The 27,514-nt window shown below is 48.1% G+C and overlaps 1 protein-coding gene across 2 annotated transcripts; it reads left to right on the top strand.

Annotated features, from left to right (window-relative positions):
- The first annotated feature begins 8,279 nt into the window (after positions 1-8,279).
- Positions 8,280-27,514, top strand: Npc1l1 (NPC1 like intracellular cholesterol transporter 1). 2 transcript variants are annotated; one of them, NM_207242.2, is made up of 19 exons: positions 8,280-8,452; positions 9,168-10,696; positions 12,796-12,896; positions 13,233-13,405; positions 13,625-13,753; positions 14,205-14,387; positions 15,090-15,204; positions 15,369-15,496; positions 16,246-16,383; positions 16,611-16,700; positions 19,783-19,973; positions 20,164-20,291; positions 20,692-20,818; positions 20,992-21,047; positions 23,354-23,504; positions 23,768-23,999; positions 24,152-24,265; positions 24,352-24,514; positions 26,865-27,514. In NM_207242.2, the coding sequence occupies exons 1-19, from the start codon at positions 8,402-8,404 to the stop codon at positions 27,065-27,067; spliced, it is 4,002 nt and encodes a 1,333-aa protein (NP_997125.2). In that variant the 5' UTR covers positions 8,280-8,401; the 3' UTR covers positions 27,068-27,514. The 2 variants fall into 2 exon arrangements, with proteins under 2 accessions (NP_997125.2, XP_006514756.1); XM_006514693.4 differs by lacking the exons at positions 20,692-20,818; positions 20,992-21,047; positions 23,354-23,504; ... (2 more) ...; positions 24,352-24,514; positions 26,865-27,514 and having other exon boundaries at positions 8,289-8,452; positions 20,068-20,263.

Here is a 27,514-nt window from a genome sequence, read left to right as displayed (position 1 = left end):
CTGAGCCCCGGGCCTGAGATGCCAAGCACACACACTGTCATTGAACTGTACCTTTAGTCACTAAAAAGCCCTGGTCTGACAGCCACTGTGCCGCTGGGCATGGTGGTGCAGGCCTTTGACTCCAGCACTTGGAACTCAGCGTCTGGCTGACCTCTGTGAGTTTGCTGCAAGCTTGGTCAACATACAGAGTTCCAGGCCAGCCAGGGCTACATAGTGAGTGTGGCTGTGTCTCAAATGTAAACAAAAAGGCCTTACACAACCAAGTCAAACTCAACCACCCTTTCTTACTGTTTTGGTGTAAGTGACAGGACCTCACTTTGTGAGAAGCTGTCAGCTGTTGCCCTAATAATTAAGGTTGAAGTCTATCATTGTCTGGGTAGCCTTCTGGGCTCCATGCTAATGGTGAACTTTCTCTGTCAGACTCTCTTCTTAACCTGGGGGATCCCTGTGATGGTTTGTATGTTCTTGGCTTTATCTCCTGGGATTAAAGGCATGCACTACCTTGCCTGGGCCTAAGCTTTTCATAGCTGCTGTGCCTCAAGATCTCCATGTCAAGATCTAGGTCAGAAACTTGTGTCTTCCAGCCTCAAGATCTGGATCACATGTGAGCCCTCCAATTCTGGATTGTAGTTCATTCCAGATATAGTCAAGTTGACAACCAGGAATAGTCATTACAATCCAACCCTTGTCTTGTTTGTTTTTTTGTTTGTTTGTTTTTGTTGTTCTTGTTTTTTTCGGTTTTTCGAGACAGGGTTTCTCTGTGTAGCCCTGGCTGTCCTGGAACTCACTCTGTAGACCAGGCTGGCCTCGAACTCAGAAATCCACCTGCCTCTGCCTCCCATGTGCTGGGATTAAAGGCATGCACCACCACTGCCCAGCTAATCCAACCCTTGTCAATTTGACACAAATATCTCATGTCCACATGAAACAATAACAAGATCATAAATATGCCTAACATGATATAACTATTCCTTGTACAATCACAAAAACATTTGTAAAATTACAGTGGGGCAATGTCCCTCGGGAACATTCTTTTAGTATCTCAACTTAAATACAGATTGATGTTAAAAAAAAAATGGGAGAAAGCACAAATAGCTATACAAATGTGTTCTTAACAATATAAACCAGAAGCATTGATATTACTTTATAATCCTCATTTCTGCAACTGGTCATGTGGTCTTAGATGGTATTTATAACTACCTCCCTCTACTACCCATTCTGTATTTTCTCCATCCTCTGCAAGCACCTCAGCTGGTCTTCTTGGCTCTTTTCCTGGAGGAGTGACCCATACCTTCACCCCTGATGGGTCTGTGTCCTTTGTCATCCTGCTTGGATTAGGCTGTTTTGTTTTCTATTGACTTTAATCACAGGACTTGGTAGTACTAGGAGACACCCTAAGGGATCTCCTGCACTCCAGACATAATCCCTTTTACCTTCATTGTGGTAGTTGATCCAATTTCCCCATGGTAATCTGGATCTATCACCCCTCCTAACACTGTTATTCTTTTCTTAGCCTGTTGGTTTAAGGGCATTAGAAGCCCAAAATGACAAGGGGGAAGTTTGAGCTTCCAGTTAAATGAAATGTTAGTTGTGGCTCCTGGCAGGAACACACTCCACTCCTGGTACCAATTTGTATTAGTCAGGATTTGTCAGAGACCATACCGTGAGAAATCGAGCTTCTCACAATCTCCCACCCTGACAGGCCAAATGGCCTCGTGATAGGAGCCGGTTGTCACTCCCTCCTCCCTGTTCCCTTCCTGGCACCTGAGGCTGTGAAAGCTGAATTATAGTCCCCGCTTCCCTATCTCTTCCTGACTCCATGACATCCAAGGACATGAGTTACACCTGAGCCCGGCCTGACACCTCAAGGCTGTTAAGGAGGATCTATGTTCTGGAGATAAGATGCAGAGTGCCCACCGCCTGGAGCCTGACTTTGGCCCTTATGTCAGCAGATGTCCACTTGTTTGTTCTTTGTTAAATTCCCCCTTGACCCCTCCCTATTCCCCAAGATGTATGCTTTAAAACCAGGCATCTCAGTATAATAGATGGAGACCTTGATAGGCACCCTTCTTGGTCTCCGCTTCTCCTTCCCTTCTTCCCATTTTCTTCCAGGTTTGCGGTCCCTCTCACGAATAACTGAATCCTGCGGGACGGGATAAGTGGCACCCAACATGAGGGTGAGGATTGTATTTCCTTCCAGTGGAGGTTCCAGAGAGGTTTGTCACGACCCCAAGAATTTAGAAGTAGTGAAGGACCCCTTCTGCCGCTCACGGAAGAGTGAGAAGTCCTTGGTGAGTTGAGTCATCTCCACTTCAGGTTATGGGAAATAAGCTTTCTAAAGAGGCAGCCTTCATCAAAGGCTTAAAGATAGCTCTCAGGGAAAGAGGAGTACGAGTTAAAAAGAAAGATTTGATAAACTTTTATTTTCATAGACCAGGTATGTCCATGGTTTATTATAGATGAAGCAGAGATACGTTGTAAAAAATGGTGAAAGGTAGGTAGAGACTTAAATGATAAACTAGCTAATGAGGGTCCCGATGCGGTCCCTGCAACTGTCTTTTCTTATTGAGGAGTAAATATCAGAAGCTGCCACTGTGCCTCCTCTCCCTTCTCTGGCAGAATTCCCAGAAGAAGGAGATAAAGAATTAGAGTCTGAACATGAGAAAGAGAAAATAAGTTTCAGAAAAGCAGTTATCCCCTGTTTGGGACCTTTTAGCAAAAAAGAGGGAAAATGAAAATAAGCTATATCAGAGCTCTCCTAGGGACAGAAGGAAAATGGGAGACGTCCTGCTTCCTCTCTGGCTCCTATGGAGATATTCCTAGTTCTGGTTAGGATGTCTGGGTCCCTTTGAGACATCAAGTTCTATTCCCTGTCTGTCTATTGTCTGGTTTTGGTGCACCAAAATGTGTCCATATATCTGTCTATTTATGTTTGCTTTTGTTTTGTTGTTTGAATGATAGTTGTACTGTGTTTCATGTTGAAAAAAATGGTTAAAATTTTATCTGCTGGCTGTCCATTCTTTGATTTAGTTTAACTTGTTTAAAAAGCAGTCTCAATTTGCACAGCAGAAACAGATAACTGTGGCTGGGAGTCAAGTATAGCTGGAAGAGCCCTGCTGAGAGCCGGGACGGGATAAGGATTCTCTAGAGTCACAGAATTTATGGTATGTCTTTCTATATTAAGGGAATTTGTTGTGATGACTTACAGTCTGTGGTATAGCTACCCCAACAATGGTCAGCTGTGAATGGGAAGTCCAAGAATTTAGTAGTTGCCCACTCCCTCAAGGTTAGTGAGGCTAGTTGTTGTAGCTGATCTTCTGTAGAAGTAGATTCCAACAGATGTGTTGGCAAGTAAATGCAAGCAGGTGAAGGAGAGCAAATCTTCCTTCTTCCAATGTCTTTACGTAGGTCTCCAGCAGAAGGTGTGGCCCAGATTAAAGGTGTGTACCACCATGCCTGGATGGGATTTGTTTTATCCTAGGATGATCTTGAACTCAGAGATCTCCTTGCTTTAGTCTCCTGGGATTAAGGGCGTGTACTACCTTGCCTGGGCCTAAGCTTTGCTTTGCTTTGCTTTTTTTTCTTTTTTCTTTTTTCTTTTGGTTTTTCGAGACAGGGTTTCTCTGTGTAGCCCTGGCTGTCCTGGAACTCACTCTGTAGACCAGGCTGGCCTCGAACTCAGAAATTCGCTTGCCTCTGCCTCCCAAGTGCTGGGATTAAGGGCCTAAGCTTTTTCATAGCCACTGTGCCTCAAGATTTCTATGTCAAGATCCAGGTCAGAAACTTGCATCTTCTACCCTCAAGATCTGAATCACAGATGAGACCTCCAATTCTGGATTGTAGTTCATTCCAGATATAGTCAAATTGACATCCAAGATTAGCCATTACAGTCCCAGACCTCACACTCTATACCTGCAAATGGAATGCCATTCCTTGGTTAAGATCATAGGTTCAGCTTCCTTTCTCCTGGTAGAACCCATTAAGCTAGAACCTGAGATTCCTAGAGTCCTTCCCTATGGTAACGAGGCATCTCAGTACCTTAAGCCTTCAGCTAATGACTTTTGCTTACCCTGGATATTCCTACCCCTTGACCTAAAACTATATAAACCTTGAATCACCCCAAGTTAAGTTGATCTGTCTCCCTGAAGCTGGTCCTGGTGTGCCCTTATTACTCACTGGGCTTCTGGACACCTCTCCCACCCTCCACACCCTTTCTAACCATCATCTCTGCTCCTGGGAGGGGACAGGTGCAGGGAGGGTCACATTTAGTCTTCTTGCCTCAACCTTTTGAATGCTGTCCACCGCCTGCCTCACCACATCTGTCATTTCTTCTTTTGCAATATATGTAGTTGAACTCAAAATTTCCCTGTTAGTACGACTTTCCTGCACACACATTTGGATTGCTAGGTTTTTTTTACTTTAGTAGTTTTATCATTACTTCGAAGCCCTATGAAGATATTTATGTTCTTCCTTGGCCCCTGGGTCATCTCTCAGCCAGGTCCCTAGGTACAACCTCTATATTATAGGACCCAGGCTCCCTGTCTGGTTTCACTTTCTTAACCTTTGAAGTTATCATTCTAGGTAATATTTAAAAAAAATAGTAGTGCACTAAGAGGCTGGGTGTGGTGGCTCATACCTGCAATCCCAACCTTCAGGCTAAGACAGGAGGATTACTGTAAATTCAGAGTCATCTGTGGGATACACAGGGAATTCCAGGTCAATCTGGTCTCCAGAGCAGGCAGGCCTACACAGAGAAACTTTGCATATATATATATTTTAAAAGAAAGAATGGAAGGAAGGTCAGACCACATTTTATTAGTGAGCTTGGGAATCTGCATGCTTTGTGACTGCTGGATGAGATGTGATAGTGTATCCTAAATGGATGGATTTTATCATCTTTTCTTCCAGAACACAAACAGCTGCTTTTCATCTTCCTGCTTGCCTAGCTTCTTTGGGCTAGATGGTTCTTTGTAGCTCTCTACCTTTAAACTCTACCCCAGGTAAAGTTCCGAGTAGTGGCCTATCTTTATGTTGATCAATGTTTGATCATCCCTGAACAGAGAGAGGGAATCCCCTCTGTGGTTTGTTTGTTTGTTTGTTTGTTTGTTTGTTTGTTTTTGTTTTACAAGACAGAGTCTCTCTGTGTAGCACTGGCTGTCCAGGAACTCACTTTGTAGACCAGGCTGGCCTTGAACTCAAAGAGATCCGCCTGCCTCTGCCTCCCCAAGCACTGGGATTAAAGGCGTGCGCCACTACCACCACCACCCAGCTCCCTCTGTGTTGTAAAACAGCTGCTCCTGTTGCTTTAAGGCTGAGGCAAGGCGCTACACTGGGGAAGAGAAAGAGGCAAAGGTGAATAAAGCAAGATAAAACTGCCATAGAATTTTTCAGGCCAACTTTTTTTTTGTTTGCCTGGTTGCTATGGACTTTTATCTATTTTTTTTTTTGAGTGCCTACAAAGTTTGTTCTGACATCTCAGCTTATTTTATCAGTGTTTCTATGGAGAGATACTATCGTAGAGCTTCCTTGTTTACTGAATTCCTGATGTCACTCCTGAATGGCGTATTTTAAAAATCATTATTTACTGATCCTTCGGGACCACAAGATAAGTGAGAACTCCAGATATTCAGTCTCTCTGTCTAAAGCACAAGAGGTGGGCAAGACTAGGTTAGCACCTCGACTGTGCACGTTGCATTTAATGCAGATGTCTGGAAGCAGATCACAGAGCCGCTGCCTGGGACATGCACGGTGGTCAGCAGAGATAATGTTCCCTGCCTTTCACATAGACCTCCAAACTCTGAATGCTGCTGGAGAACAGAGAGGTCAGTTAAGTGAACTCTCTTCACACCCCAGGGCCTGCTTGAACAGCTTTCGTTAAAGAACTACCAAGCAAACACCCTGGTCCCAGGGCACTGCCTTGCCCCAACCCCAAACTGCCCCCTGACATAGTATGAAATGCTGCTCTGGGCTGCAGACTGACTACACTGTAGCCAGAGATAATTGTATGAATAATAAAAACAAATTAAAAAGAGATATTATGGCTGGCTGTACAGTTTAGTAGTGTAGCACAGACTTACCACGTGCAAGTCCAGGGTTCAACCGTCAGTACCAAACCCTCCCTCCACAAACCCGGAGGTATCTTCTTATCATACCGCAGTTGCTTGGTTAGTAAAGCCTGGAAAATATAATACATAACTATAAAAGTGTGATGAGACACTGTTATGATTAGGTGAGTATATGATGAGACACTGTGCTTGCTGGCATCACTGATGTCTGGCCTGTGAGAGTTGAGACTGACCCTTAGCTAGATACCAGTAACAGATTCTGATAATTGTCTGATAATCCTCATTTAGCCCAAGGTATGAAATTGCTAACTGTGCACTTCAGAGTCATAAATACATTTAAAATCATAGGTTTCAGGTCTGGGAACACATTTGAAGGAGACACATTCCAAAAATAAAAAAGAAGAGGGGGAGGAGAGATGAGGGGGAGAAGGAGGGAGAAGAGGAAGAGGAAGGAGAAGGAGGACATGTCTTAGACATAAAGGGGTCAATGGGAACTTATTTATAATCATGAAATCTTGGCAACCAGCCCGATTTTCAATGATGGGAGAGTAGACCCCTCTGCTGCTCCATGGATGATAATTCCAAATAAACATGGTGATCAGAGATTGAGGGCAATGGAGTTTTAAAATCAAGGGAAAAACAGCAAGCGTGCATGCTTGTGTCACTTGTTCGTGACTGAACTAGTGTGCCCTGGCAAGGCCTACAGGGACCCCCACACAGGCAGTGATGTGAGACCAGGTGACCCTCCAGTGTGACTGTGTGTTTCTCATGCTTTTGGGGGCTTCAGAAAAGCCCTCAGACCAAGGATCTGGACCTCATCTCTCTGGAGTCTGGTCTGGGGACAGCTGGACAGCCCTCGTGAGAACTGATGTGGAGAAGGCAGGGCTCAATGCCCCTCACTGGGGCTCTTGGGGTTTTCATGTGGCAGCAGTATCTGTAGACCAGGCTGGCTTTGAACTGCCTGCCTCTTCCTCCTGAGTGCTAAGATTAAAGGTGTGCACCACCAATGTTCCTATTCCAGGAATGTCCTCAATCAATGACTTGTAAGTGTGGATGGTGCCACACCCTTATCCACTGGTGGGGATCCCCTAGGGCGGGTCCCCTTATGTCCTGGAGGTCTCAGGGACAGGTGATATTCTTGAATCCATCTTGATCATCACATCTCATGGTTCTCAGTCTGCTCAGCCCTCTGTCGTCACCTGAAGTCATCTTCCAAATAACCCTGATTTTCATTTGTCCTAGGATACTTGTCTCAGGGTCTGCATCTGGAGAAATCACATGAGAACATTTGGGACAAGACAAGAAGAGGACTGGGTGGCATCCAGGGAGCAACAAGGGAAGCAGGTGATGTTGTGTGGCCCAGGGCCCTTCTCCTCAGCCTCTCTTGTTCCCTGCCTAAGCTTGGGCGGATTCCCCTCTGAGCCCACCCGAGCCCCTGGGACACTGGTGGAACTCAGTAGGAGCCCCTCCCTGCAGCTGTCTCAACAGGTAGCTGCATGAGTGGCCTTGAAGCAATTATCAGCAATTCAGCCCTGGCAATAGAGGCCAAGGTCCTGGCCTGTCTTGGTGATAGCAAGAGCCCAAGGAAAGACTGGAAGTTTCCTACTGGAAAGAAGCAGAGGATGAACCATGTACCTGGGCCCAGGTTGGGTGGGACTTGCCACTCAGAGCCCCTAACCAGGGTTGTTCAGAGGACTAGGCCAGGGCCAGGACCAAGAAAGGGATAGAACGGGCATGAGGAGGAAGGGTGAAGGGATCCAAGGAATCTCTGGTCCTGTTCCCTGTTAGGACATTTGTCATGGAATCACTCTCGCTTAGTGTCTCTGTTATCTGGGTGCTAATAGCAACTATTCAGTTGCTAGGATGTTAGGTGAGTCTGAACCTACCCTTGATGTTGATCTGAAGAGGCGATGCGTTAGACTGCAGGTTGGAGGCCAAGTCCAGGACAGTGTTGATATTCTGGATCTCCAAGAAGCCTCCAAGGCCAAAGCCAGGCCAGTGTCTGGTCTCGCAGAGGAACAGCTCTGCATCTCTTGCCCGGTTGGCTCTAACTACCACATTAGACTTCAGTTGCGTCAAAAAACGAGGGGACCCCAGCGCCTTCACTAGGAAGTTGACCTCAGAAGGAGGAGATGGAATGGCACCATCTGATGTAAGGGAAGAGAAAATAAATTATTAACCAGTACGGCCCAGTCCTATTGGCCCCATGACAGACGAGGGTTATCACTAAGAGGAGGAAGCTGCCTTAATGTGCAAACTCAGGGGCCAGTCCTCAGCTTCCCCGGCTGTCTCCAAGGCCTGGTCCTGCTTTTCCTTGATCACTTCCTGGCTCTGGGATGGCAGCTGCCTGGCAGGGATGGCTGCTCTGGGCCCTGCTCCTGAATTCGGTGAGTCTGTTGCTTGTGGCTACTCCTTGGTGCCTCCCATTAGGGCAAAGTGATACCTGATACCTGATACTGGGTACCTGATAACGGGGAAGGGTCCCACGGCTGTGGGAGGGTTCCTATGCCCAAAGATAAGTGCTGGTGGAGGGGTCTCCAGGTCAAGGGGTTGAAGGGATAGAGGTCAGAGAGGCAAAGGGATGGGGCCTTTGTCTGAGGTTAAATGGGGACCAAGTCAGGTGCTAGAGGTGGATCCCAGTGAACAGCGCCTGAAATATTCTGGGCTTGGGAGGAGGTTTTGCTACCATCCTTGTTTGCTCTCAGGCGATAGCATTGGCCAATGCAGGATGTAGGAGTGGGGGGCTCTTATACAGACTCTTGTACAAGGAACCCTGACCTCGGGGTAGAGCTCAGCCTGGAGACTCAAACTGACAGCAATAAAGGTCGCTATCTCCTACTCTCCCCTGCAGCACGACCCTTTAAAGCCACACTCTATTGGATCACTTCCTTTTCTGAATAGCCCCCTCACTGTCCATTGGGGGAGTGCCCCTCCATTGGCACCCTAAGCATAGCACGAGCCCCCACAAGCCTCCCGCAGCACTCCCAGCCCCTTACTGCTGGCCTTCTTACCCATAGACTCCCTAGCCTCTCACTCTCCAGACAGTCCCTGGCTGTGCCAACCAGCCTTAGGGCTTATGGATGCTATCGGTTCTTTCTGCAGGCCCAGGGTGAGCTCTACACACCCACTCACAAAGCTGGCTTCTGCACCTTTTATGAAGAGTGTGGGAAGAACCCAGAGCTTTCTGGAGGCCTCACATCACTATCCAATATCTCCTGCTTGTCTAATACCCCAGCCCGCCATGTCACAGGTGACCACCTGGCTCTTCTCCAGCGCGTCTGTCCCCGCCTATACAATGGCCCCAATGACACCTATGCCTGTTGCTCTACCAAGCAGCTGGTGTCATTAGACAGTAGCCTGTCTATCACCAAGGCCCTCCTTACACGCTGCCCGGCATGCTCTGAAAATTTTGTGAGCATACACTGTCATAATACCTGCAGCCCTGACCAGAGCCTCTTCATCAATGTTACTCGCGTGGTTCAGCGGGACCCTGGACAGCTTCCTGCTGTGGTGGCCTATGAGGCCTTTTATCAACGCAGTTTTGCAGAGAAGGCCTATGAGTCCTGTAGCCGGGTGCGCATCCCTGCAGCTGCCTCGCTGGCTGTGGGCAGCATGTGTGGAGTGTATGGCTCTGCCCTCTGCAATGCTCAGCGCTGGCTCAACTTCCAAGGAGACACAGGGAATGGCCTGGCTCCGCTGGACATCACCTTCCACCTCTTGGAGCCTGGCCAGGCCCTGGCAGATGGGATGAAGCCACTGGATGGGAAGATCACACCCTGCAATGAGTCCCAGGGTGAAGACTCGGCAGCCTGTTCCTGCCAGGACTGTGCAGCATCCTGCCCTGTCATCCCTCCGCCCCCGGCCCTGCGCCCTTCTTTCTACATGGGTCGAATGCCAGGCTGGCTGGCTCTCATCATCATCTTCACTGCTGTCTTTGTATTGCTCTCTGTTGTCCTTGTGTATCTCCGAGTGGCTTCCAACAGGAACAAGAACAAGACAGCAGGCTCCCAGGAAGCCCCCAACCTCCCTCGTAAGCGCAGATTCTCACCTCACACTGTCCTTGGCCGGTTCTTCGAGAGCTGGGGAACAAGGGTGGCCTCATGGCCACTCACTGTCTTGGCACTGTCCTTCATAGTTGTGATAGCCTTGTCAGTAGGCCTGACCTTTATAGAACTCACCACAGACCCTGTGGAACTGTGGTCGGCCCCTAAAAGCCAAGCCCGGAAAGAAAAGGCTTTCCATGACGAGCATTTTGGCCCCTTCTTCCGAACCAACCAGATTTTTGTGACAGCTAAGAACAGGTCCAGCTACAAGTACGACTCCCTGCTGCTAGGGCCCAAGAACTTCAGTGGGATCCTATCCCTGGACTTGCTGCAGGAGCTGTTGGAGCTACAGGAGAGACTTCGACACCTGCAAGTGTGGTCCCATGAGGCACAGCGCAACATCTCCCTCCAGGACATCTGCTATGCTCCCCTCAAACCGCATAACACCAGCCTCACTGACTGCTGTGTCAACAGCCTCCTTCAATACTTCCAGAACAACCACACACTCCTGCTGCTCACAGCCAACCAGACTCTGAATGGCCAGACCTCCCTGGTGGACTGGAAGGACCATTTCCTCTACTGTGCCAAGTGAGTAGATCTGAGGGGAACAGGTGAGAGCTGCTATGCCCCCAGGAACCAGGCCAGAACCTAGCTCCACCCTTGGGAGCCAGGGACAGCTCGTATGTGCACATATCAGGGCCATGGCCTGTCCAAGTCTATTTAAGTCCCTTCTTGGAGCTCACTCCCATCTTATTCCTGCAGGAATTTTGTCCTACCAGTCTTTCCAGCTCCAATCCATATGATCTTTCCATCCATGATGCTCCTGGTATCAACTTAATAATTTTTAGAATTACTTTAACTTCACATGAATGAATATTTTGCTTGTGCATATGTATACGCACTGCTTATATATGTGCCTGGTGCTGAAGAAGCCGGAAGAAGTTGCTAGATTTTCAGGAACTGGAGTTGAGGTCAGTCATAGCGGCCAGGTGGGTCCTGGGAACCGGGCTCTGGCCCTTTGCAGAAATACCATGAAACGTCTGCGTCCTCTCTCCTGCCCTCATGTAGTCTTAGTTTAAATCTCAAAGCGATGTCTCAGGTAGTGTTTGTGTTTGTGATGCTTCCTTTTCTGGACTCTGTGTCTTGGTCTGTAGGGACTTTGGTAGCCTCACAACTGGCTAGAAATATGTTCATCTGGGCTTAGGTGGAACTGTGGTTAGTCTCCAGTCCCAGGCATCAGCACAGTTTTTTCTACAACCTTATGCTGTTGAGGTTCTGCTTCTGGCTTTGTCCATTTTGGCTGGCACAAACAGGATGCCAGTGAGCTCATCAGACAGAGGGAAGGTTGGTGAGAGGGCCAGAGGTAGAGGAGGCTCCTGGAGAACATCATGGAGAGTGAAGTGCCTCAAATGGCCTTGTCCACTCTAGAGCAGGCGAGGGTTACAGCAGGTAACCACAGCTGAGTGTTCTTATGAAAACAGTTTTGACCCTGCAAGCCCCAGACTTCATAGTCTTTAGAGCCATCAGATGAGAGCAGAAAGCTTTTGCTGGCTCTCATTGCTACTGGCTGTCTATCCCCGTTTGAGTCTCCAGTGCAAGCTACTTCCTAGAGTATCCATGCTGTCCCCTAGATCGGACAGCAGAGAAGGGCTGTGGAGAGGCATCGGGGATCAGCCACGCAAAAGACAATTTAAAAAATATTATTTATTTTTATTTATACAGGTACACTGTACCTGTCTTCAGACACACCAGGAGAGTACATCAGATCCCATTACAGATGGTTGTGAGCCACCGTGTGGTTGCTGGGAATTGAACTCAAGACCTCTAGAAGAGCAGTCAGTGCTCTTAACCTCTGAGCCATCTCTCCAGCCTTACAGTGTAGCTTTTGTTTTTGTTGCTTTTATGTTGTTTTTAGACAGAGTCACACTATTTGAGACGGTCCTCAAATTCACGCCCTTGCCTCAGCCTCCTGAGGGCTGTGGCTGCAAGCCTAAGCCATCATACTTGGCTTGTACTACCTTTATTTTGATTTTGAATGCTCCCGACTCCTGGTGAGTCAGTTATGTTAATTCTATAGACTGGAAACCTGAGGCTCAGAGTGGTATGGTAAGACGGGCAAGGCCACACAGGAATCCAGCTCTCTTTGACGGCTCTGTTGATCAATATACTCACTTGTTCAGACCTCAGAATGTGTATAAAGAGCTTGGTGTTGGTAGTCTATTCAGTCTCCACAGAGGTGTGCTCTGTAGAAAGGGTTTAGTTGAAGGGCACAGGCCCCTGTCCAAGGGCATTCTCTGGGTCTGTGAGCTCCAGGGCTCAACTCAACATTTAGGGGTGATTCTAGCTCTGGGAGGGGAAAGTGAAGAACAGCATTGAGATCTGTGAGGGAGATGGGCATGGCTCAGTTCTGGGCTCATCACTTAATGGTGATGCTCATTTGACAGGTCTGGAAGGTTTGGCTATGTGAGGGGGCATAGGAAGCATCACCTGCCCAAGGGAACCACATTCAGTGGACTAGGGGACCATATGAGACTACCTTGTGAGGAGATAGTCATTTTGAACTCTCTGGGCCTGGTATTGTGGAGACACTGCTCCTCCAATAGCGGGGAGAGGAGCTGGGGCAGGGAGGGGCCAAAGAGTCCAGGCAGGGCCAGGAAAGGTTCTTTCCCTTTGTGGTTTCCCCCTAGTGCCCCTCTCACGTACAAAGATGGCACAGCCCTGGCCCTGAGCTGCATAGCTGACTACGGGGCACCTGTCTTCCCCTTCCTTGCTGTTGGGGGCTACCAAGGTAAGTGAGGTAGCTGGGGGGGCTACTGAAGGGATAATTTTGGCACAGAGATAATAGGTAGGAGGAGGGAGAAGCCATGGTGAGTGTATCCAGGATCTGGGGGCCTGGCATAAGGGGGCTGCAGGCAATGCTTCCTACCTCACTGCTCTCATCTCTCAATGCTACCCAGGAGCTCTGGTTTTGTGCCTTTGGCTGGGAAAGGGAAATGAAGCATGGGATAAGGCTGTTATTGGAGTGAGGAAGCAATAGAAGGACAGGAATGGGAGAAGGTTACACCCTGAGGGGAGGAGGGGAAAAGGGTTCAACAGGAGGGAGGCTCAGGGTTTCTCTTCCCAGGGACGGACTACTCGGAGGCAGAAGCCCTGATCATAACCTTCTCTATCAATAACTACCCCGCTGATGATCCCCGCATGGCCCACGCCAAGCTCTGGGAGGAGGCTTTCTTGAAGGAAATGCAATCCTTCCAGAGAAGCACAGCTGACAAGTTCCAGATTGCGTTCTCAGCTGAGGTAGGGGCCCTGCAGAGTCCCTGGTTCTATGCTTGCAATCCCTAATGGTGTGGGTCTATTCCAGTCAAATCTACAAACTGGCTCTACTTGTTCCTGACTGGCCCCGGGCAGTGAACACCTGTGCCTAGCTGTGGCGCTTGTGTTAGAGGCTCCTGCAGTTCATTCCTAGAGTGTGTGGCCACTCAGTATGTGGTCCGTGAGCTGGCTGTGTGCTTGCAGCGTTCTCTGGAGGACGAGATCAATCGCACTACCATCCAGGACCTGCCTGTCTTTGCCATCAGCTACCTTATCGTCTTCCTGTACATCTCCCTGGCCCTGGGCAGCTACTCCAGATGGAGCCGAGTTGCGGTGAGAGCAAGAGGGACACAGTGAGAGTGACTCAGAGCCTAGGACACCTCCAGAAGGCTTTTCAAAGCTTCCCGAGTGTGGGCACATTAAAATAGCAAGTTGGACACATCCAGATGGAATCCCTTGAAGGGTAGCGTTTCTTGGGTGTGTTCTATGTTGAAAGGCTTTCTTCCTGCTCTCTAATATATTCCAACTGTCTACATGCAAAGCTACCATTTAAAAGGCCATGCAATGCAGTTCTGGGAAGGTGCAGCCAGGTACCCCTGCATTCTTTGGTTCCATGGGCTTGCCCCTGAGAGCATGGTTTAGCATAGAGACTTAGATGTGGGTTCTTCATTGAGGTGGGTGGTGTGTGAGCACCAATGATGCCTGCCCACTCCTCAGCCACCCTGGAGAGTACAAAGGGTCTGGGCAGGTGTCCTGGTAGCCAGCCCTCCTCACTGAATTGCAGGTGGATTCCAAGGCTACTCTGGGCCTAGGTGGGGTGGCTGTTGTGCTGGGAGCAGTCGTGGCTGCCATGGGCTTCTACTCCTACCTGGGTGTCCCCTCCTCTCTGGTCATCATTCAAGTGGTACCTTTCCTGGTGCTGGCTGTGGGAGCTGACAACATCTTCATCTTTGTTCTTGAGTACCAGGTAAGAAGGGAGGGGTTCTTCATACTCAACATCCTCATTAGACAAAGTTCTGCACAGACTCACTGGAATTCTGGTCAATTTATACGTGTAGGAAATAGCCTGGGTTGGCACAAATTCATTCACACTCATTGAGCCATCTTGAACTTGCTTCCAGTTAAACCCATACAGCATCCAGTAAGCTTTGTAATGGATTAGAGGTACCTCTTTCCTGCCTTTACATTACCAGGGGCGGCATTCCATGGTATAGGCACAAGCCAGAGTCCAGATAGTCTCTCTTTGCTGTCAAACACTTGGCGTGACATGAACACTTGGTCGTTTCCACATCTAGAACGCACCAGTGGTTCTTTACATCCCAACATAGAAGCAGAGAGCGTGGCTGTGAGCTGTTAGTAGGCTCTTCTGTCCACGGAAGGTCTGGAAGTTCCTCAGATTTGGCCAGGAATCCAAACCCTAACCACCCCAATGCTGACCTCTAAAGTTTGGTGACCTTGGGCTGGAGAAATGGCTCAGCAGTTAAGAGCACTGACTGCTCTTCCAAAGGTTCTGAGTTCAATTCCCAGTAACTACATGGTGGCTCACAACCATCTGTAAAGGGATGTGATGCCCTCTTCTGGTGTATATGGAAACAGCTACAGTTTACTCATATACATAAAGTTTGGTGACCTTGGCACACCCGTGTACTCTGTCTCTTTGCCCATGCAGAGGCTGCCTAGGATGCCCGGGGAGCAGCGAGAGGCTCACATTGGCCGCACCCTGGGTAGTGTGGCCCCCAGCATGCTGCTGTGCAGCCTCTCTGAGGCCATCTGCTTCTTTCTAGGTGAGCAAGGGCTGTCCTTCTCCACCCGGGATGGGATTTGCTAGGTTATTCTAAGAGGGAGCCCAGGCTTTCAGAAGGCAGTGGGTGTTCCCTGCTTTAAGCTGTCTGTGCTGGCATGTGGCCCATGATGCCAGAATGCCCGACAGACCCTGTGCCCTCGACAGGGGCCCTGACCTCCATGCCAGCTGTGAGGACCTTTGCCTTGACCTCTGGCTTAGCAATCATCTTTGACTTCCTGCTCCAGATGACAGCCTTTGTGGCCCTGCTCTCCCTGGATAGCAAGAGGCAGGAGGTAAGTTCAACTGGGCCAGGACAAGGGACTTACCCTGCCAGTGTCCCTATATTCTCTGGAAGATGTGGCACAGAGGTAGCCAGAAGAGTTTGATGGGAGGCAGGGACAGTATTCTGAGAGAGAATGTTTGGGGCTCTGTGCTCACCAATTTCCTGTAAAAAGAGAATTTCTTTTTAGTTATTTGTGGTAACATCATCAACGCCCCTAAAAGTATGTAAAGTTTACAAAATAAATTGTAAATAAAAAGTTAACATAAATTTTTTGATGACGGAAAATTCAGTATTTGATTAAGACAGGAAGTAAGCTGGGTGTGGTGGCCCATGCCTTTAATCCCAGCACTTGGGAAGCAGAGGCAGGCGGATCTCTGAGTTCGAGGCCAGCCTGGCCTATAAAGTGAGTTACAGGACAGCCAAGGCTACACAGAGGAACCCTGTCTTGAAACAAACAAACAAACAAACAAACAAACAAACAAAAACCAAAAAGACAGGAAGTAAAAGCAACAAAAAACTGCGTGGGGGCTGTAGAGACGGCTCAGTGGTTAAGAGCACTGGCTGTTCTTCCAGAGATCCCGAGTTCAATTCCCAGCAACTACATGGTGGCTCACCATCCATACTGGGATCTGATGCCCTCTTCTGGCAGCAGGTGTCCATACAGTTAGACCACTCATACAAAATCTTCTGGGCTTCCTTGAATGAGGTGGATCCTGTAGTCTGCCTTGGACCCAGTCTTGAGGGCCTGTCATTCTCTAGGCCTCTCGCCCCGACGTCGTGTGCTGCTTTTCAAGCCGAAATCTGCCCCCACCGAAACAAAAAGAAGGCCTCTTACTTTGCTTCTTCCGCAAGATATACACTCCCTTCCTGCTGCACAGATTCATCCGCCCTGTTGTGGTACGTGGGCTGAAGGGCTGTTCCACTTTTGTACCACTTTGGGAGGGAAACCGGGCAGAGCATGGTGGCATGGGAGGCTGCCCAGGCCCGGAGCAGACACTTGGAGCTAGAGCTTGAGCCTGTCCAACTCTAGGACGTTTCCCAGGATGCCCAACAAAGCCATTCAAATTTGAGGGAAGATGAAGGCTGTTTGGGGAGAGGTTCTCACGTGCCAGTTTTTCCCTCAGCTGCTGCTCTTTCTGGTCCTGTTTGGAGCAAACCTCTACTTAATGTGCAACATCAGCGTGGGGCTGGACCAGGATCTGGCTCTGCCCAAGGTGAGCCTGGCCTTTTCTCAGCCCTTTGTCCTGGGAGGGGCAGCAGTGCCCAATAGGTGGAGCGGTGGTGGTGGTGGTGGTGGTGGTGGTGGTGGAGCTTGAGAGGGGGACATAGCACAAGGCTTAGCCCCATGCAGAGTTGCTCTAAGTGGACCGTGAGAGAGAAAGCACATCCATGTTGTAAGTGTGAGCGCTGAGTGCTGGCTCAGGGTCACAGTAGATGTCCTGTGCTGGAGGCCTATCCACATGGCCATTCACACAGGGTGGGGCGCCACTTCCTTCTATGTCAGTTCCTCACCAATAGCTGGTTTCGGATTTATTACTTTATCTGTACGAGTGTTTTGTCTGCGTGTATGTTTTTGTGCCATGTGGGTGCCTGGTGCCTGCCTGCAGAAGTCAAAAGGAGGGTGTCAGATCCCCCGGGACTGGAATTACAGATGGCTGTGAGCCACCCTGTGGGTGCTGGGAACTGAACCCGGGCATTCTGCCGAGCCAACTCTCCAACCTCAGCACTTGTTATTTTTCTGTGTTTTTTTTTTTTTTTTTTTTTTTTTTTTGTGTAGGGGAATCAAATCTGGGATCTCCCATTTGTCTTGTTTCGATCTCTTGAGAGTCCTAGCAACACCGCTGTCTGGCTTTATAGTTTCGATTTGCATTTTCTTTCTTTTTCTTTTTAAAGATTTATTTATTTATTATATGTAAGTACACTGTAGCTGATTTCAGACACCCCAGAAGAGGGCATCAGATCTCATTACAGGTGGTTGTGAGCCACCATGTGGATGCTGGAATTTGAACTCAGAACCTTTGGAAGAGCAGCCAGTGCTCTTAACTGCTGAGCCATCTCTCCAGGCCCCTCAATTTACATTTTCAACAATTAGAAATGTTACATACCTTTTCATGTACATGTTGATCACTATATATCTTATTTAAGAAGAAATGTGCTGACTTTGCTCGGTTTTTGAATTGGCTTTTTGTTGTTGCTGAGCCTTGGAGAGTTCCCTGTGGATTCTGGAGGTTGGTGTCTTCTCAGAGACCTGATTATCAAATGGTTTTCTTTTTCTGTGGGCTGCTCTGTTATTCTAGTGGTGGTGTGCCTTGGTATGCCAAATATTTAAGCATATCCATGGATTCTTTTTCTCTTTTATTGTCTGAATTTGATGGCATATTAAAGACATAATTGATAAACAGAAAGTTATTAAGTTTGTCTGGTTTCTATTAAGGTTTTTTATGACTTTAGAACTTCTGTTTAAGTCTTTGATTCATTTGAGATTTGCTCATTTGTTTTTTGAAATAGGGTTTGTCTGTGTAGCCCTAGCTGCTCTGGAGCTCACTCTGTAGATCAGGCTGGCCTTGAGTTCAGAGATCCACCTGCCTCTGCCTCCAAGTGCTGGGATTATAGGTGTGTGCCACTACCCCACTTTGAATTGACCTTTATATATGATGTTATGAAAGTGGACAAATTTTAATTCCATCCAGCTTTCCCAGGACTGTACTAAGAAGTACAGCTCTCCTCCATCCGATGGTTTGGCAGCCCTGCCAGAGGTCATTCAAGCATGTCTGTGCATGACTCTTTATTCTGCTCCATTGAAATTTCATGCCGGCTTCCGTGTCAGCAGGGCCCTGCTTTGATTCATACGGAGTTGCAAACCAGAAAATGTGAGACTTGCAAATTTGTTCTTTGTCGATTTCTCTTGGGCTATTTGAGTTCTTGTGAGATTACACTTGAATTTTAGCTTGACATTTTTAGATTCCTTCAAAAACCATCCTTGGCATTTATGCAGGGATTGCACTGAATCTGCAGATGGCTTTGCCTTGATAGTACTAATACCGTCACAATATTTGTCATCCAGCCCATGGACACACGATGTATTTTTTTTTCATTTTTTTCTTTAATTTCTTCTAAGAACCACATCTCCAAATTTTTAATTTTTTTTTTTTGAGACAGGGTCTCACTACGTAGCCCTGCCTCACTGTGTACTCACATGTAGATCAGACTGGCCTTGAACCCACAGACATCGCCTGGCTCTGCCTCTCAAGTCCTGGGACCAAAGGTGTGTGCCACCACACTAGGTCTGAGCCACTGGCTTTCCACATGCTAAGCATGCACTCTTACCACTCAGATGCACCCTGAGCCCTCCTCTCTGAAGGATAGTTTTGCTGTAAATAAGGTTTTTTCTTCCCTTTAGTACTTTGAATACATGAACCGCAGTCTCCAACGGCAGATGGGAAAGGTGGAAGCAGCTGCGTTAGTCCTTTGTGACAAGCCATTTTTTGTGTGTTGTCCCCAGAGCTCTCTGAGGTTGGCTTTTGACAGCTGTACTACAGCCTGCCTTGGTCAAGGTTTGAGCTTGTCCTTTTAGACGTCCCAGGAATTCCTTTAAGGTTGATATTCGTGCCTCTCTTTCATCGATTTGGGGGAGTTTTGGCTACTGCTTCTTCAAAGATCACATCCAGATTCTTTCATTTTTCTTCCTTTTCTGATTTTGTTTTTGTTTTTGTTTTTTGTTTTTCGAGACAGGGTTTCTCTGTATAGCCCTGGCTGGAAACTCACTTTGTAGACCAGGCTGGCCTTGAACTCAGAAATCTGCCTGCCTCTGCCTCCCGAGTGCTGGAATTAAAGGCGTGTGCCACCAGGCCTGGCTTTTTTCTGAAATTCTTACAGTGCATCTGTGGGCCTATTGGCATCGCCTGGGGCCCTCTCTGTGTGTATCTTGGTGTGCCCTTTTATGTTTGTATCTGGGCATGTTCCTCGAAGTACATAGTGCTGTGTGTACCTCAGCCTGTATCTTGTATATATGTACACATGTAGTCTGTACATTTCTGAGTAGGTTTCTGAGCATGTGTCTCTGAGTGTTCTGAGCATGCATCTCTGAGTGTTCTGAGCATGTGTCTCTGAGTGTTCTGAGCACGTGTATCTGAGTGCGTCCCTGAGTCTGCCTCCGAGCATCTCATCTACCTCGTGTACCTCTGAGTGTGTCTTCTGCTTCCAGATACATCTGCATGGACTTCTGAGACTGTGCTCTGACCTGGGGCGGACCCACTGTGGATATTTCCTACACTCACAGATCCTCTTCTTTCCCAGGATTCCTACCTGATAGACTACTTCCTCTTTCTGAACCGGTACTTGGAAGTGGGGCCTCCAGTGTACTTTGACACCACCTCAGGCTACAACTTTTCCACCGAGGCAGGCATGAACGCCATTTGCTCTAGTGCAGGCTGTGAGAGCTTCTCCCTAACCCAGAAAATCCAGTATGCCAGTGAATTCCCTAATCAGTAAGTGGTTGGTCTCCCCGACACCCTGGCTTGTTCCTTCTCTGCTTTCTCTCTCCATTCCTCTTCTCTCTTCCTGCATGCTCTGTTTCTGCAGCTAACAAAGCCAGGGGAGGCTCCAGTGCAAGGGTAAGGAAGGAGTCCCCAGCAGACTCATTGGCTCCACCTCCTCCTCTCCACTGTCTGGCCTCAGGTCTTATGTGGCTATTGCTGCATCCTCCTGGGTAGATGACTTCATCGACTGGCTGACCCCATCCTCCTCCTGCTGCCGCATTTATACCCGTGGCCCCCATAAAGATGAGTTCTGTCCCTCAACGGATAGTAAGTTTGGGGCTACAGGAGGCTCACTGCCCATTACAGCTTAGGGAAACTGAGGCAGGAGAAAAGAAAGGCTCTCAGTCTCCCATCAAACCCATAGGGTCCAGGTGGTTTAGGGGTTAGGCACTCACACTATCAGTGTCCCCTGGAGTATTACACCTTTGTTTGCAGAACATGTTGGTTGTGGGCAGTGGGCTATGGAGTTGGAAGTGGAGCTATGGCCCTGCATATGGAGCTGCTGTGTTTAACAAGTGTGGGAGATCCCATTTCTTGACCCCACAACTGGGGGTGGCAGGTGTAAACCTCTTAGAACTGGGGACTTTAGATTTGGGCACAGAATGGGAGTCAGGACAGGAGCTGCCTTGCCTGGTGTGTCACTGCCCAGAGTCCTCCCTCTCTGCAGCTTCCTTCAACTGTCTCAAAAACTGCATGAACCGCACTCTGGGTCCCGTGAGACCCACAACAGAACAGTTTCATAAGTACCTGCCCTGGTTCCTGAATGATACGCCCAACATCAGATGTCCTAAAGGGTAGGTTCCGAGGGTGGCTCTTGCTGGAGACTGGGGAGACTAGTGGGTTCTAGAAATGGTAGACACAGAGGAGGCAAGAGTGCCTAGCCAAGCCCTTTCTGGGGCACAGTGAGTGGACTGACAGGACAAGGTCTCGTTCCCTCTAAGCCTCTACTCTGTCCTCCACTTTGCAGGGGCCTAGCAGCGTATAGAACCTCTGTGAATTTGAGCTCAGATGGCCAGATTATAGGTAAGTGTGATATGGTTTGGGGAGGAGATCTCAAGTCAGTCAGCTGTTTTAGAGTCCTCTAAGAGCACCCATGCATGTGGCTGACGTGTGTGTGTGTGTGTGTGTGTGTGTGTGTGTGTGTGTGTGTGTGTAAGTTAGCAGGGTGTGAGGGTAGGTGTATAACTGTCCTGGGCCTGTAAGCACCGGTTCTCCTTCTCAACTCCACGAGCTAATACTTCACCCATTCTTTCACCCCAAGTCCATTGCCACTGTGAAATGTGTGGCAGCCTTTGTAACAGCTGACGTCATTATTGAGAGCCACCCACTTCAACACATATTCACTCTCGTGTGTATCATATGTCCATGTCAGCAGCAACTTCTGGCTAAATGAAGTAGGATGCCTTTGTGTAGTGGAATCTCAAGAGGCATCAACAGTAACTAGGGAGTGACTCTGACAGGTGGGGAGGAGCTTAATCCAGCAGGCAGCAGAACCAACCAATCATCTGCATGGAGGGAGCCAGCTGTTGTTAGATCTGTGCACACCACTATGAGTGCAGGAGCTGGCAAGACGGGTCTGGGTGCTTTGGATGAATTCAGTTTTTTACCTAAATAACTCCAAGTTGGAATCACTAGCTGTAAACTGATGGCAGCACATCTAGTCCACCCTCTAAGCTAACTCTTCTATGAAGTTCCTATCTTCCAAGAAGTCACACCACCTTACCCTAGGCAACAGAGGCATGTGGTCAAAAGGGATCGGGGTATGGCAGACAGAGGAATGGATTGTTTCTTGGAGGGCAGGTCTGCATCTGTCATGGCCCTAAGTATCCCACAGCAGCGCTTTTCTTTCTTTTTTAATTTTTAATTTTTTTGGTTTTTCGAGACAGGGTTTCTCTGTGTAGCCCTGGCTGTCCTGGAACTCACTCTGTAGACCAGGCTGGCCTCGAACTCAGAAATCCATCAGCCTCTGCCTCCCAAGTGCTGGGATTAAAGGCATGCGCCACCACTGCCCGGCAGCAGCACTTTTCAAAATGAGAGTTCCCCTCTCTCCTCTAACAGTATCAGCATTATCAGGAGATGGCTAGCCATGCCCACCCCTTGCCTAGCCATGCCCACCCCTTGCCTGAGCCATGCCAGACCATATCTCGGCACGAGGATGACCATCCTTCTGGGTGTGAGCAACTAGTACCTTAAGATTACGCATTGGCGACTATTTCTCATCTGTCTTTGTTTTCCCTGTGTGTGCCTAGCCCTCCTTTCTTTAGCGGATGCAACACTGCTGAACACAATTCACAGTTGTTTATTGTACTTACAGGCAGGATCCCAAAGTCACAGCTTTAATAATTCAGTCATTTTTGTTTGCCTGTCTTCCTTTCTAGTCTGTTCCCACAGGAATAGGCAAACTGAAAATTAATTTTTTTGAGACAGAGTCTCATGTAGCCCACACTAGTCTAGAACTTTCTATGTAGTGCTGAACTCCTGAATCTCCAGCCTCCCCAAGTACTGGGACCACAAATATGAAACAACACACTCCAACAAGAAAGTAGGCTCAATTTTTGATTAAAATCCAGTGCATATTCTGAAAGCACACATAGAAGGATTTGGTTTCACCAGGGAGATATTTTAGTACTTTAGTTTAGTTTTTTTTTTTTCTTTTTTCTTTTTTTGAGTTTCTCTGTGTAGCCCTGGCTGTCCTGGAACTCACTCTGCCTCGAATTCAGAAATCCGCCTGCCTCTGCCTCCCAAGTGCTGGCATTAAAGGCGTGCGTCACCACTGCCCGGAGAGATTTTAGTTTTTGCTTTGCTTTTGAAACAGTATCTTACTCTCTAGCCCAAGCTGGCCTTGAATTTGAAGTAATTTCCCTACCTGTCTGCTGGCTGCTGGAATTTCAGGTGGTACATAAGGCATGATCATTCAAGCTTCATCTATCAAAGTCAGGCCTTGGTCTCAGTGGCAGAAGTAGAGTTTGAGGATGTTGATGCAAAATGTAAATGCAATCCTTGAGGCTGGAGAGATGGCTCAGAGGTTCCAGAGGACCCAGCTCTGACTCCTGCACTGGTGCAGCAGATCATGACTGCCTTTAAGTCCAGTTACAGGCGATCCCATGCCCTCTTCTGGCCTCTATGGGCACCAGGAATGCATGTGGTACACAGACATACATGCAGGCAAAACACTCATACATGTTAAAAATAAATAAGGAAATGCAGGTCTCTTGTAGAGAATCGATCAGGAATTTCAAGTGCTGCTGGTGGCACCCTGAACCCAATGAGATCACATCTGTGTTAATTTCTCCGGGATACGCCAATGGGCACTGATCTTTGACTTTCAGCCTCCCAGTTCATGGCCTACCACAAGCCCTTACGGAACTCACAGGACTTTACAGAAGCTCTCCGGGCATCCCGGTTGCTAGCAGCCAACATCACAGCTGAACTACGGAAGGTGCCTGGGACAGATCCCAACTTTGAGGTCTTCCCTTACACGTGAGAACTAGAGGGCTGAGTCAGGGGTGTGGGAGGAAACAGCCACACAAGAGATGTTGGGGGGACTGTAGGCTTTGAGTGATCCTGTGGGATGAGGACCAACTTTGTCTCAGCTGTCTCCTGGGGTAGCTTGCGGCCTGTCCATTTCTTACACAGGTCAGCACCCAACTCAAATCTGGGTCCCTTGTTTTCCTTGGGAGATGGGATGCTCATATCACCTGAAGGGAGGATTGATGCTTTGACCACACCCTGATCTTTGGCAGGATCTCCAATGTGTTCTACCAGCAATACCTGACGGTTCTCCCTGAGGGAATCTTCACTCTTGCTCTCTGCTTCGTGCCCACCTTTGTGGTCTGCTACCTCCTACTGGGCCTGGACATACGCTCAGGCATCCTCAACCTGCTCTCCATCATTATGATCCTCGTGGACACCATCGGCCTCATGGCTGTGTGGGGTATCAGCTACAATGCTGTGTCCCTCATCAACCTTGTCACGGTAACCCACAGAGCGGGCCTTGGAAGTTGACGATCTACACTCATAAGCTACCCTCATTCTATGTAGAATCTAGACATCCGGCTGGCTTGCTTTCTTGTACCCACACCCCACCTTCTCCCTTGTTTCCTGAAGTTCATTTCTCTTGCCTGTAGGCAGTGGGCATGTCTGTGGAGTTCGTGTCCCACATTACCCGGTCCTTTGCTGTAAGCACCAAGCCTACCCGGCTGGAGAGAGCCAAAGATGCTACTATCTTCATGGGCAGTGCGGTGAGTGGGGAGGGATGGCCTCACCCTGCGATCCACCTGAGCCTTTATGTCCTCCTGTGCTGACTCCTGGCTGTGACTCCTGCCAGGTGTTTGCTGGAGTGGCCATGACCAACTTCCCGGGCATCCTCATCCTGGGCTTTGCTCAGGCCCAGCTTATCCAGATTTTCTTCTTCCGCCTCAACCTCCTGATCACCTTGCTGGGTCTGCTACACGGCCTGGTCTTCCTGCCCGTTGTCCTCAGCTATCTGGGTGAGTACCTGTGCACACCCGGCCAAGATGTCACAACTGTGAGCATTGATCAAAATGGTGCCTGCTCCCCTGGAAAACTTAGAGATTTCAGGCTGAGGGTTTTACCATACATCCTACTTTGGGAGCTTTTGTTTTACATTTAATATGCAGCAAGCATCTTTCTCTGTGAGTTGATTGTGTCTTAAACACTGTGTGGGCTGCTGAACTTTTCTGATAGACGTTTATGCACATACAAACACACACACAAATGGACACACATGCACATAAACACACATACTCACATAGACACACACTCAGACACACATGTACACATTCACACAGACACACATAGACACACATATATACAGAGACACACAGACACAAGCATACACTCATACACACAGACACACATATAGACACTCACAGACACACTCACACAAGCACAGATACAAATACACACACACACTCACAATTTGAATGCACAGACACACAGATACAGATACATACACTCATACTCACATATAAACACTCACACACAGACACACAAAAACATGTACAGGGGCTGGAGAGATGGCTCAGTGGTTAAAAGCAGTAGCTGCTTGCTCTTCCAGAGGTCCTGAGTTCAATTCCCAGCAATCAAATGGTGGCTCACAACTATCTATAATGGTAACCAATGCCCTCTTCAGGTGTGTCTAAAGACAGCTACAGTGTACTTATATAAATGAAATAAATAAATCTTTAAACACACACATACAAAGACACATACTCATATACACAAACACACACACACACATACAGACACACGTTCACAGAAGCACAGACACACACTCACAGATACACACAGACATGTACATAAAAGACACACACATACACAGACACACACACACACACACACACACACACACACACACTTCTCTGTAGATGGAACCCAGAATATTGCACATGCTAGGCAAGTACTGTACCACTGAGTCACACCTTAGCACAGAATACATATTTTACAATGAGAATTGATGAGTGAGGTCCATGAGATTGTCTGAGTAGATTCTGAGCCTCTTGCTCATATAGTAAGAGAAGGTGTATTTTGGCCAATCACAGTATATATGTTTGGAATCTCAGGGTCCTCATGGCATCAACTGTAGTCACTGAGGCTCTGTTTTGGACCAATTACAGCTTTCCTCTTGGCATCAATTTCATCCTGGATTGTGCTTTAGGCCAATCACAGTCTTGCCTCTTAGCCTCACAACAGTCTCCAGCTACATCACCAGGGGTGGTGGTGGTGGTATTCAACCTACAGCTGATGAAGGCCTAAGGGCCGTCTGGCTGATAGTTCTTCAGGGCAGACAGAACAGCAAGGCCGAGTCCCACAGGTGGTGTTTAGGAAAGCAGATTGCCCCATCCTGCAGCATCTTAGCTTGCTTACAGGGACATGGGCATCAGGAGCGCTTACAATATAATCTAAAGAGATTATTAGGACGAATAATGATCTTAATATATTGTTAATGGTGCTGCACATGCTTAACTCACCAAGTACCCCAGGAAGAAGTGTTTCCCTTATCTGCATCACTTCCTCCACTCTCTATTTAAGCAGCCTACAACTTCTGGTCATTAGACTATTTCTGATGCTATACTACTGTTGCTAGCACTACAGTAACTGACCTTGTTGCTGAATCTTTGACCTTGTCATCCAGTATTTTCTTAGAGTAAACCTGGAGATGTTGATTATTGATGTCGGTTGTTAATACTCCCCACAAAGTTCAATGGTGATGATAATGGTGGTGGTGGTGGTGGCATTAGAGTCACCTACAGGAACTCACTGACTATCTTTGTGGAGAAGAATGTGTATGTTGGGGACAGTGAGGGAACAGCCCTGGGAGATGTTGCCAGCCCAGAGCCTCAGAGACACAGGCTGGAAGTTTCTAGACCTATATGGGGTGGAGAGTACTGAGGACTGCAAGCCTCCCATCCCCAGTGATGAAGCTGTAGTCAAGAATACCCTGAAGCTAGGGCTATGCAAGCAGAGTCCCGAAGGGCATGTGGTGAGTATAGAGCCCTACTCCCTGGTTGCCTTGTGCCTTGGGTTTGTAGTTACAATATAAGGTATGCTTTTTAGAGGAGAGTTGACCATGGTGTCAGTACCAGATTGTCCCAGGAACAAAGGGAGAGAGAGGGTGTCAGGGATCCTGTTGAGAGAGCATGCCAGCTGAGGCAGGCTGGTGAGGGTGGTGGAAATACCAGCTGAAACAGCTGTTGGTAATGTGAGGCAAGCGCAAGCAGGTAGAGCCGGGCTCTATCTAGATTTGCATACCGCTGTGATACCTGCGTCATCTGTATGCCTCTCAGACCATAGATGTATGTTCTTTCTCTTCCACAGGGCCAGATGTTAACCAAGCTCTGGTACTGGAGGAGAAACTAGCCACTGAGGCAGCCATGGTCTCAGAGCCTTCTTGCCCACAGTACCCCTTCCCGGCTGATGCAAACACCAGTGACTATGTTAACTACGGCTTTAATCCAGAATTTATCCCTGAAATTAATGCTGCTAGCAGCTCTCTGCCCAAAAGTGACCAAAAGTTCTAATGGAGTAGGAGCTTGTCCAGGCTCCATGGTTCTTGCTGATAAGGGGCCACGAGGGTCTTCCCTCTGGTTGTTTCCAAGGCCTGGGGAAAGTTGTTCCAGAAAAAAATTGCTGGCATTCTTGTCCTGAGGCAGCCAGCACTGGCCACTTTGTTGTCATAGGTCCCCGAGGCCATGATCAGATTACCTCCTCTGTAAAGAGAATATCTTGAGTATTGTATGGGATGTATCACATGTCAATTAAAAAGGCCATGGCCTATGGCTTAGGCAGGAAATAGGGTGTGGAACATCCAGGAGAAGAAAGGATTCTGGGATAAAGGACACTTGGGAACGTGTGGCAGTGGTACCTGAGCACAGGTAATTAGCCATGTGGCGAAATGTAGATTAATATAAATGCATATCTAAGTTATGATTCTAGTCTAGCTATATGGCCAAGGTATTTATAAATAT

Source organism: Mus musculus, chromosome 11 (assembly GCF_000001635.26).
Source record: "Mus musculus strain C57BL/6J chromosome 11, GRCm38.p6 C57BL/6J".
Lineage (NCBI taxonomy): Eukaryota > Metazoa > Chordata > Mammalia > Rodentia > Muridae > Mus > Mus musculus.
Note: the sequence above shows the minus strand (reverse complement) of the source record. Positions and strands in the feature narration are given on the sequence as shown.